General features: G+C 44.7%; 1 protein-coding gene across 1 annotated transcript in view; it reads right to left on the bottom strand.

Annotated features, from left to right (window-relative positions):
- The window catches only part of SLC45A4 (solute carrier family 45, member 4), a 32755-nt gene that overhangs the window by 4864 nt on the left and 15845 nt on the right, over nt 1-12046 (bottom strand). Inside the window, exon 2 of the mRNA XM_008936860.1 lies at nt 2145-2333. Coding sequence (XP_008935108.1) covers nt 2145-2333 — 189 coding nt within the window. The remainder of the gene's footprint in view (nt 1-2144; nt 2334-12046) is intronic.

Below are 12046 nucleotides of genomic sequence, written 5' to 3'. Positions count from 1 at the left end.
AGGAAGCACCAACAGTGTCAGTGCTTTACATTTGCTGGACACCTGAACAGTGGAGAGAACAAGGGCTGAACAAAACCTAGACACAGATCTTGGGATGTGGCTGCATTACTGTTAGGACTGATGAATCTCTTTCTTCTCCTTGTCCCCCTCCCTAAGGCTGCTATTGCCAGCAGCCGGGTTATGAAAAGTGACCACCTCAGTTTCTGCAGCACCTCCTGTAGCCCCCAGATGAAATTAGGATTGCAAATCACTTCAGACTAAGGATAGAAAATTGTGAACATGAAATGGGAAGAAGATGGACAATGAAAGGATAAAGGGTCCATCTGGAAGCAAATCTGGTTACAAACCAGGCCTTCTTCTGCAAACCCCTAAACAACTCCTTTTGGGAGAGACTGGGAGGCAATGCCTTTTCTCTCTGAACAGTGACACAAGCCACCATTTCAGGAACTTCAATTTGAGAAAGACCAATATTGGTTTGCCATATTGTGCATCTGCTCCCAACAGCAGATCAGGTGCTTGTCTTAAGCTGATGTAAACTGAATGTTCAATGTTAGCTGCAAACTGCTGTCTTTTAGTATGGAACAGGTATCCCCAGAGAAGACCTGGGGATGTCCTGGCTCACTGCAGGGGGTTGGACTAGATGCCCTGTTGATGTCCCTTCTGGATCAAGGCATTTTATGATGACCATGGAACAGCTCTTACTTCAGTCTGCTCCAGGCTGCCTTGGGAGAGGCACAGAAGTATTTAAAGTGCTTTTCAGAAGAGGGTTTTTGCCCAAAATCTACCACAACCACATCCCAGGGACTGATGCACAAAGCACACAGCTCTCTTTCGTGGGGCACTGCAACAACCTCTGTGTTTTCAAGAAGTTTCATTGCCCAGAAGTACCACTGGAGTATCTGGAAAGCACAGGCTTTCTAGAAAGTGATGTGACTGTATTATTGAAAGAACTGCAGAAAAATACAAGACAGTATTTTGTGCTGATTTATTAGAAGCCGAGATGCTTCAAAATAAGCCTACAAACTGTCTGTGAGGTTGGCTTGCCAGCACTGGTGGCTGCTGACCTAAACTACTGTGTGGCAGTGAGAGCTTCTTAGCACTTAAAATCTTGTCAGAGGGCTGCAGTCTAACATCTTGCATACATCTGGAGGAGGAGGGACAAGTCCTGGAGACACAATAACAAAGTACAATCTATACCATATGATAGCAATTCAAATAATTAATATTTGTTTGTGTAAATTAAAAAGAAAAAGCCTAAGCTAAATGTCATTCATCTGAACAGTTTGTCCTGTTGCAGGTTGCAGAAAATTGAAACCCACCCTATGGCAGCCCAAGCTGGCTTTAAAAAGCTAACAAGCTGAGCCAAGGTAATGTTCCATTCACTTCCCTCAGTTAGTAAAACTTTACACAATAGAGCTGCATCTAACTCAAAAAAACCCAGGGAGCCAAGAGGATATTATTAGGTGCTAAGTTCCTTTCATTTGGAAAGTCCAACCCTGATGTAAACATTTCCTCAAACGTACTCGCTGTCACCTCTCCTACACTAAATTTACAAAGAGATTGTAGATTAAGTTCTGTAGTAAACTATGTTCAAGGGAAACTATTTTTACCAGCTTTGATGAGGGCTCAGGAAAAATTATTTTCCCACATAGTTTTTGATAAACAAATATTAACTGTGTTCTGGACTTTTTCAATACCAGGTCTAAGAAAAGCACAAGAAAAAGTGAAAAGATAATTTTTGAAATAATGCTGGAAACAGGATGTGTTGCCAGATATGCATTAAAGGGAAAATGGATCACAACAGGAAACATTTCCCTGTGAACAGGTTGCTACAATTTTCCCATGTCAAGGATCGACCCAATTGGTCTCAGGGACTGCAAACACTGCTGGGGACCATTGTATCAGTAGCACTGCAGGAGCAGTCACAGCTCTGGTCACACAGCACCAGCACAGCACCCTAACTTTGGAGCCAGAACAGAAACGTGCAGGATGAACAGCTCCAACGCAGCACTGCAGAGATCTCCTACCATCTGAGCTCTGAACAAGTCAAACCCACTGCGTGCCGTTAGCTCTGCCTCCTGCAGCAGGGTGCAGAGCAGGCGTGCCGGCAGGAGGTGTGTGCAGGGGCCCTCCTCCCTCCTTACCTATGACAGAGCCGTTCAGGAAGAGCGCCACCCCGAAGAGCACGCCGATGCAGAGCGCCAGGATGAAGGGCCGGCGGCGGCCCCAGCTCAGCGTGCAGCGGTCGCTGGCCGAGCCGATCAGCGGGGTGAAGATCAGCCCCAGGATGGGGCTGAGGAACCAAGTGAGGCTGTAGTATTGTTCAGGAAGACCTAAAACAAAGAGGAAAAACCACTGAGTGTGTGGTACACACCAAAAGTTTCACTTTACACGTGAAATTTCGTTCTACCTTTGAAAGCCGTCAACTGATCAGTAATGTACCTACAGCAAAACCAACCCAGTAAAGACTTTATCAATGGTTAAAAACCAAACAGCTTAGGGAATCACAGATTATTTCATTTTCAAATACCTGGGCAGTAAGAAGGCAACAATAGATACAGTTAAGCTACTGAAATAAGTATTAAAATAAAAAAGGTATCTAATAGTGGAATCACTAGTGTAAATCAGTGACTCCTCTCAGAAAATATCACACTGCTGCTGAGTGTGTTGATTTTTTTTTGGATGGAGGTGTTGGTGGGGATGGCCCCTCTGAAGAAGTAGTGGCCACAGGCTGCTGTGTGGAAGCCAAATAGCTTTGGTGCATCCTCTATCCATTTGTGGACTACAAAACCAAGGATCCTTAGGATGCTTGGAAAGCTACTTGGTCATCACACACACATATCCCCTTCTCAGCAAAACTCTCACCGTTCAACAGGAGCTGGATACTATAGTGATACTGTCATCTAAGACCACCAACAGAAAGAGCTACTAAAGTTTTAATGGACTGAGAATGTTGACCAGAATTTGTCTTTCATGAAACGTCTCATTTTTAAGCACAAAAACATTTACTTATGAAAATGATCAACAGACAAAAAAAAACACCCAAACAATTTTTCATTAAACTCTAGAGAAATCTAAGTAGGTTGCTTATCCCCACTATCCTTGCTTTTTTGCCAGAACTGAGGTGATGATTGACAGGATCAGATAGAAACAAATGGGATTTATGATGCAATAATTAGCTATAAACCCCCCACCTTGTTACCCACAGTGATGTCTGGGGCAGGACAGGCGCCCAGGCCCTGCTCTGCAGCTCTGCAGCTCGGCGAGCGCTGGCCTGCAGATGGCAGAGTGGCCCAGAGGAGCAGCTCCACCCGGCTCCCTGGAGACCTGCCTCCCCCTCCTCCCAGCAGCACCGCCCGGGAACCACTCTGACACGGTTCTTAGCAAAGCACTAAACCCAAAACAACTTCTCGCAGTACAGCTGGTGCCAATCCCCCCAACACTCAGTGTCTTCACCCTAGGAAGGAGAAGCATTTATTATTCAAACCCTCACGGGAGCGTGGGCAGCATTTGACCCTTGCTGGGAGATGAACCTGTGCCTTCTGCTCCCCGTTCAGCACACTGTGGCACCCATCACCCAGCAGGATTATACCAAACCCTGCCCAAAATAGCCTGTGCTGCAAATTTGGAAGTCTGATCTCCTGCTCTTTAAAGTACCATCAGATCTTGACTAACAATGCTGACTACTTCCATGAGAAAAATCAAGATTCTCCTGAGACTGTTGTGTGCTCTGCAGTGATGCAGAGACTGCATTATAGGAAAATAAGCTATTTTTTCCCCCTAAATCAGAAATTACATCATCAGGATTCAAAGTCCACCCTGAGGCTGAGGTCTGTGTGACCTGACTCAGCTTTAGCTAATGAACAAGCTAACGGTGACAGTCACCTTGAGGAGTATAGAGTTAACAGAAAAGACTTGCCTCTCCTGAACCTGCTGGGCCTGTGTTTTGAGACCAAATATGCCCATGAACACCCTGCCCCTGTGGGATGGGGATGGCATCGTGGTTTGGCCATCTCTCCTTGTTACAGGCAGCTGAAGGCCTGTGCAGGAGGCTGAGACTCCACCTCAGCACTGACCACATAGCTACTGAGTCCCTCTGCAGCAGGCTGTGATCTCTAGGGACGGGCTGAGCTGGTACACACGCACCATGGTTCAAACCACTGCCTCTTGCTCAGCTTTTTCAGCTCTTTGGTGATGGAAGTTTTAGCTGAGACATACTTGCAACAGTCTTCCCAAGCACAGCAGCAGGTCCAGGCACTTTGCATTTAACTGGCACCTCCCCTGCTCCAAGGTGCCAATGCTCATCAGTGCCTGAGCTGGCACATGGATGGGGCTGTCTGCTTAAAAAAATAATGATGGGAAAGAGGAGCTACTGGGTGATGCCAGGTCACTGCAGAGTCTGTTTTAAACTTAGAAGCTATAGCTTAACCAGCCACTGATCTTCACTCTAGCATCACGATCATTCAGATCATCAGTATCTGAAATAATCTGATGCCATATCCCTGCAAGAGGTCTGTATGTTGAGAACAGAAGTTTCTTTTCTGAATTATGTTGTGAGCTGTGAATTATGAGCTGGGACGTCTCAGTGGAGCTCATCCATCAGTAAACACTTGGGAGATGGGAAGGTTTTGCAGTAAATCACACAGATGTTCTAAATAAACACAGGGGCTGAAGGTTGGCAGGAGCTCCATTACCAGAATTACAAGCATCCTCCTATCTTATATGAATAAACAACCTTAAATAGATCAAGGTGAGTAAAATGGACGCAATTAAGAGACTCTCTTAACATTCCAACATCCACTGAGACAACTGACTTGTTTTAATGGAGGCTATGAGCAGGAACAAGAAGGAAACACTGGGGACAGGTAGATGCAGGGACCCAGGGGCTTGCACAGCTCGATGACTCTGTTCCTGTGGCCACCACTGTGTCTCCAATCTACAACAGCACTTCTCTGCAAGGCATACACCTTTTAACAAAAAAAAAGTTCTGGAAATAGTTAAACCATTTGAAATGAGGACTTCTGCTGAGAATTCAAACTTGTTTGCAAGTATTTTGCCTTCAACTGAAAAAAAATGCCCATTTCTAAATTAGAAAGATAGTAGGGTGGTTTTTTTCTTTTTATGCTTTATAGCCACAGTTAACCAACTGTCATAAAAACGTCCTAAGGTTATTAAAAAACACAGTGAGTTTTACTGCCAGCATTACTTTGACTTCAGTACTTTCAAGGTCAACTTTGCATGTAGTAACTCAAAATCAGATTAAGGCCTGCATTCTGGTTTGATTTTACAGGCCAGTAAAAGAAAGGAAAAAAAGGTTTTTTACCCAATCTCTGTTACGTGCCTCCAATTAGGAAGTCTTATCTTTCCATGTATGAGTCAGAGGAGCTGAAATGCTTTCTTGAGAAGGCTTTATTTTCACTGATTGAAAAGGGTGATCTTCCTAAGTATTATAAATAAAAACCTAAATCCAAATATTTACATTGAAAAAGGCTTACTTTGCAAAAGACAAGAATCTCAGAGACTTCAGAAAAGAGCTAGTGATGTAGCTTTTATGGAGGGGTAAAAAGGACACTTCAAACCCCAAGAACATTGTGTTTGGAGATCCTTCTTTATACAAACCACTTTGATATTTTTTATTGAACTACTCTTCAGCAGCCAAAATATCTATCTTTAGAAAAAGAGGCCACAATAAAAATCTATACAAGAATTAACAGCCCCATGCCAAGAAAAATGGAGGCATTTCTAAAAAGCTTTCAGTGCTCCTCGAAGTAAACAGGAAAGGGATAAACTTTAAGTGAAACACAAGCAATTCCCACAGATTGTCTGATGGTAGGAACCATCAACGTGAGCACAACCTCTTTTTTCTCCTGCTGGAGAAGTCGTGCTATAGGACTGTAACAGAAGTGGTGGGGCTCTTAGAAATTCTCCTACAAGCATAAACTAGCAGTTTACAAAATCACAGTATGTGTTTTCTATACTGTTGTGCAGAACTCGGAGGAGTTATTTAGTAAGAGAAGTTTGTGACTTTTCTTTCCTGCAAGGAAACTGTGGTTAGGATTTAGTTGGTTATTCAAATGGAAAACTACTGAGCAGGGTTAGAGAAGATTCCTGGTGGCAAGTTGGTGCATGTGCAAGCTAAAACAAAACAGCACAGGAAAGATGGATTTGTTGGTGGGACAGTTCCCTCTTGAAGAACCTTCTCCCTCTGTATAGATTTGTCATTTCTGATGTCTGTACTCAGCACTGTTGCTGGAAAGTCAGATTTCTGTAGAGCTCACAGCCATGTTCTATGATGGGCCTTCCAGGAAAGAGCTTTCTGAAGCACTGAGCACTATCTCCACTGTCCCCTGAAGCAAGGCTTCAAAACACACTTTGCAGATGTTCTTCATAAAATTTATGCTTCATACTGGCAGTCCACAGGACCTTCATCATTTCAACAGTAGGTCTGCTTTAGTGCTAGGCATTTTCAAAGAAATTAGAACATTCCAGACAGACAAGGAGAAGTCCAGCCCCAAAATATTTTTTTCCCATTAAAAGAGGCTGTTCTGGTTTTAGAATCTCAAGTGTCTGCATACCTGATATGCATATTTAGGTTGGCATGCACGATTTGGCCTTAGAAGCAAAATAAGTAAGAAAACTAAAAATTGAAATATTTCAACAGTTTGTGTGTATAGATGTATATGTGTATACACAAACTTCCAGAGGTTTGCTGCCTCACAAGAATGAGCTCCAATAATGAAGCTTCACAGCAGTTGGCCCTGCGAAGGGCGTGAGGCTGTCGAGGAAGGCAACTACATACCCATCCCAAGGGTTCCTCTCTGTGTAAACATATCCTGCTGTACTCACAGAACCCCACCATTTCACACAGTGTTTTAAACTGGGAAGACAGTTAAGAAGGCATCCAAGCCAGAAGAAGATGACGATGAGCAGAAATGAAGAGATAAAGGGAATATTTTGATACCAAGAAGTTCCTTCCGATTCCCCATCTAGTGGCAAGGATGGAGCTTTAAATAAACCTGGCCGTGGTGCTGTGCCTGGCCAGCAGCCCTGCAGCATCCTGGCTCTGACGTGCACAGCAGATGTAGGGATGCTGGCTTGGACTAGATTTCAAGGCAGTACCTCACAGCAAGCTTGTCATCCACACCACTGCCTCGCCACAGCCTCTAGCAGCCAAATGTAAGAGGTCCCGGCCGCTGAGAGCTGCTCTACCCACCTGGAACAGGCTACAGCTAGGCTGGGACTGACTTTGCATGGCCAGGAGAAGTATCACGCAGCCTGTGCTGGTCCCAAAGGCTGCTGGGACTCACCCGTGGGCTCCAAGGCCAAAGCAGCTGTGTCCTATTACTAGTTCCATGCTGCTCCTTCGTTTTGTCTGTAATTTTCCACCGCCGTGCTTGCCTTGCCAGGTAGCAGCTCTAACAGCAAGCCTCCATCCACCAGCTTGGAAAAGTAACCTGGTGGCCTCTTGGGGGAGGAAGAATAACTGGAGGATTATTATTCAGCCTTTTACTGACAGCTAATCTGAGGAAACACCGAGGAGGAAAAAACCATATTGGATAAACAAGGTCAGTGTTTGTGCCGTGAACTGAATGTGGAGCAGGTCACAAGGCAGACTCAGGACTCTCATACAAATCAGTGAGAAAAAAGAGCAAAACACAACAACAGCTTCTGTTAGCAGCGACGACTGCCACTGAGACCCTCGTAGTATGGCATTTCCCAGCCAGCTACAAACAAACAGGACACTGGCTTCTAGTAAATAAGGGTTTGTTTTTTCCCAGACAAAAAAAGTGCCCAACAATAGTGGGACCAGCAGTGCTCACGGTTCACAGGAAATGCTCACTGTGTCACCACCAGCCTGAGGGCTGCGTCAGGTCACGAGTTACATGGAAGAAAGATTAAGTCACATTGCAGCAGTTTCTATTCAAAACCTCTTTTTGATAAGTTCTATTGGGGGAAAAATAGTTCTTTATAAGCTTAACAATAAGATCTGATATGGGAATAGGATGCTAAGCTCCTATTTTCATTTGTCAGAAATCATCACCTAGAGACTTGTTTATACGCTTAAAGTAAACACCATACAAATTTCTGAGCTAACCTGAGAAGCTGTCATGCCCTGCAAACACTTTGTACTCCACAATTTCACCTCTGTATAAAATACTGCGTGTTGCTAAAAATATTTCACATTGACCTGTTTAAGAATGCATTGCTTAGACAAGCAACGTAAACTAAATCAAATTGTGTTGAGAATGTATTTTTAAAGAGTCTGTCAAGTCAAACCAGTGCTTGACAGAAAGCTGTGAAAAAGTTAGAACCCCAGTATCTGCTCTTCATCTTGTTACAGCAGAATCACAGAAGCCACCACAAGCTCAAGCCCTTTAGCTTTGGAGTGTCTATATGAGAAATAAGGATTTCAGAATGAAGCTGCAGTCATTTCATAAGTGCACCCTGATACCCACTGATAGCCACTCCTTCACATTTAAAATAAAATGACACTGTTGGCCACACATTTAGGTCCCCCAGAGAACAAGCAAATGAGTTGCATGCCTGTTATGACAACTGTTACCACCATGAAACTTCAGTCACAAATCCTTTTGCTACTTGCTATCTCCCTTCAGCTTTTAGGACTTCTAAGGGCTTAAAGCTCATGTTTGACTTCAAGCTGCCAAAAAAATCACACCTGAGCCAATATATGTTGACCCAATGCACTGGAATAGACTTGACTGGTGGTCTGAGCACTACTGCAGGACAGTTGCACTTGTACACTGAGTTTATTGAGAAACCACCTTCTGACTTCTGGGCTGAAATAGGAACTGTGACCAACAGGGAAGGGATATGAAAAAGCAAAGGAAGATCTTCTAGTGCCAGTTACCACAACAGAACCAGCTTCCAAATGTAGGAGTGCAAGCTTTTAAGAAGGAAATGATTTTAAGCACTACCTAAAAGCACAACCTGCTATCACAGGAGAAGAGACAGTGTCTAGTTTGTACCTCTAATGCTACAGTATCTTAGAGCTGCTGGTGTGAGAAGAAATGAAACCAAATACCAGACTTCCATTTTTATGTGAAAGTTTTGTTTTTCCATCAAATTACACCTTCCCAGCACTTGATCAGAAGCCACTCTGGAGAAAAATTACACTAATTATTATGTGTGATCACAAGGCTCAGGTGAGTTGCAAGGGTGCAGGTGGAAAACCTCCCAGCAGAAGTGGTACTGGGAGTGTTGGAACTGAGCTGGATTCCTACATAAATCTGAGAGCCTACCGAGCTCCTGGGCACCTTTATGCCCTCAGTGCCTCTGAAATGACCTATTGCAATCAACACCACATAAAACAGGAGCAATATCAAAACTGGGGCTTCAGTTTTTCCAGTGGTAAAATTTACATCCTGAAATTCTTCTTGTGCCTGTCAAATAAGAGCTCCTCTGCTTAGCCAGCAACATTCACAAGCTGTCAGCACATTATTTCCATCTCACAGGCAGGAGTACGTGCACTCTGCAATCTGAACATACTTTTCTGGAGCACAAATTCTCACCCACTTGCAAGAAGTCTGTCTGTCCTCTCCTTCCCCCTCCTGTTCAGCTCCTGTCAGCAGGGATGTCTGCACAACAGCTGGGCTGTTGTTGCTCCAGATAGGAAGAAAATGAGGAATCAGTTGTGGGACACTAGAGTGGAGGGGGACAGCACGATTCCTCCATTTGGATGGGGTCATTAGCACTCAGGGGAGTGATAATCAAGAGATCAAATACTTAATAGGAGCATTACAAAGGTGTATTACAAGCACCCTCAGTAAGTTTGCAGACAACACCAAACTGGGTGGGAGTGTTGATCTGCCTCAGGGTAGAGAAGCTCCAGAGAGACCTGGCCAGGCTGGAACGATGGGCCAAGGCCAATGGTGTGACATTCAACAAGGCCAAGTGCTGGGTCCTCCACTTGGGTCACAATGCCCCCATGCAGCGCTCCAAGATGGGGAAGAGTGGCTGGAAACTGTCTGGTGGAAAAAGACCTGGAGGTGTTGATTGTCAGCCAGCTGAAGATGAGGCAGTGTGTGCCCAGGTGGCCAAGAAGGCCACCAGCATCCCGGCTTGCATCAGCACTAGTGTGGCCAGCAGGAGCAGGGCAGGGATTGGCCCTGGACTGGGCACTGGGGAGGCTGCCCCTGGAGTACTGGGTTCAGTTTTAGGCCACCCACTCCAAGAAGGACCTTGAGAGGCTGGAGTGTGTCCAAAGAAGGGCAATGAAGCTGAGGAAGGGTCTAGAGCAGAAGTCTTGTGAGGAGCAGCTGAGGGAACAGGGGTTGTTCAGCCTGGAGGAAGGGAGGTTTGGGGAGACGACCTCACTCTACAGCTCCCTGAAAGGAGTCTGTAGTGAGGTGGGGTCAGTCTCTTCTCCCAAGTAACAAGCAACAGAACAAGAGAAAACGGCCTCAAATTGTTCCAGAGGAGATTTAGGTTGGATATTGGGAAAAATTTCTTCACCAAAAGGGTTGTCTAGCCCTGGACCAGGCTGCCCAGGAAAGTGGTGGAGTCACCATCCCTGGAGGGATTTAAAAGTCATGTAGATGACATGCTCAGGGACATGGTTTAGTGGTGAACCTGGCAATGGTGGGTTAATGGTTGGACTTGATCTTAAAAGGCCTTTTTCAGGCTAAATGATTCTATGACATAAAAAGCATGGTACTTAGGCTGACAACCAAGGGCAAAATACAGAAATTCTTTCCAAAGCTGCCAGCAAACGTCAGCTGCAGCTCACCCTGACTGCATGAGGAAAAATCCACAGGACCAAAGGTGACACCCTGCAGAGGAGAGGTCTGTGGAGCATTGCCTTCCTCTTCCAGTGCAGGGATCTGCATCCACCCGATATCCAAAACTTCTGCAGCAGATTCACACCTGTAAAATGCACCTACATTTCTGCTTTAGTCAGCCCCTGCCATATGGACTAGATTATAGATGAAATATAAGGATAAAATTATAGATGAAAGCTGGGTCTAGATTTGAGATATATGAACAAATAATTTATAGGAATATTAAAAGGATGAAATCAGGTTAGAGATCCTGGACAAACTGCCCAACAATTCCATAAAACTTGTTTGCATCCAACTACTAACAAAATGTAAAATTTGAAGTACAAGTCACACTTCTACAGCAGAAACCACTTCCAAAACTTTGGAAGTTATTCCAACTGTTACACACCATGCCTACAAGTAGACCAGAGTCACCCATTTTGAAAGAACAACTAAACTGGTAATAAAGCAATGCTCTTGGTCTTCAACAGCTTCAGTACAGAAATATTACTGTGGTGTTCTGTGTGAGGAGTCCTGGAGGTGTTTTGAAGCTGCAGAAGAGTCATATCCCCTTCTGGCAGAGCTACTCTGCCTTTCAGTACAGCAACAGCTCCTGAAGTTACCCACGCAACGGCACGTCGGCACCAACCACGTTAAATACCACTGCTGAAAAATGGAATTAAGGAAACGACCCACAGGCCTCTTAAAGGGTTTCACCACCCAGTCTTCCCATTTTCTGTCTGCTCAATTATTGCTTCTCAACCTCCTACAACTGTCCTCCCCTTCTCCTATTTGGCAGCCGTGGGAGCTGTCAGTGCCTCACGAAGCTGTGCTGCTACGCTGCCATTCTGCCAAAGCTCTAGAAAAGTCTGTGGCTTGCCTGACAATTTCTAGTTTATAACCCAGTTTTCTGGTGCTGTGTCAGGAAGGAGAAGCATATGTTAAAAGAAGTGAGCCAAAGGTACGTGGGGAAGGGGGAGAGGGGGAGCAAGAGCCTGAGAACAGCTGAGGCCTGAAGCATCAGAGAAAACAGAAGCACTGATGTGCAGGCACATGAATGAGGTTTTCCTTTTAGCAAGATCATAAAATCTGTCAGGTAAAGCTTTGAAAGCTTTATTTATTTTAAAATTTATAACCCTCCTACTAACCTACTTCCACAAGAGTAACCTGAATTCAGGTCAAAGAGTATTTCTAGATTACTGCCCTTCCAACAATCCAGTTTTCTACTTCCTCAGCCACTACCAAGCAACTGCTAAGGGAGACCTATG

Source organism: Merops nubicus, unplaced genomic scaffold, assembly GCF_000691845.1.
Source record: "Merops nubicus isolate BGI_N331 unplaced genomic scaffold, ASM69184v1 scaffold853, whole genome shotgun sequence".
NCBI lineage: Eukaryota > Metazoa > Chordata > Aves > Coraciiformes > Meropidae > Merops > Merops nubicus.
The sequence above is the reverse complement of the archived record's forward strand: the minus strand, read 5'-3'. Positions and strand labels throughout refer to the sequence as shown.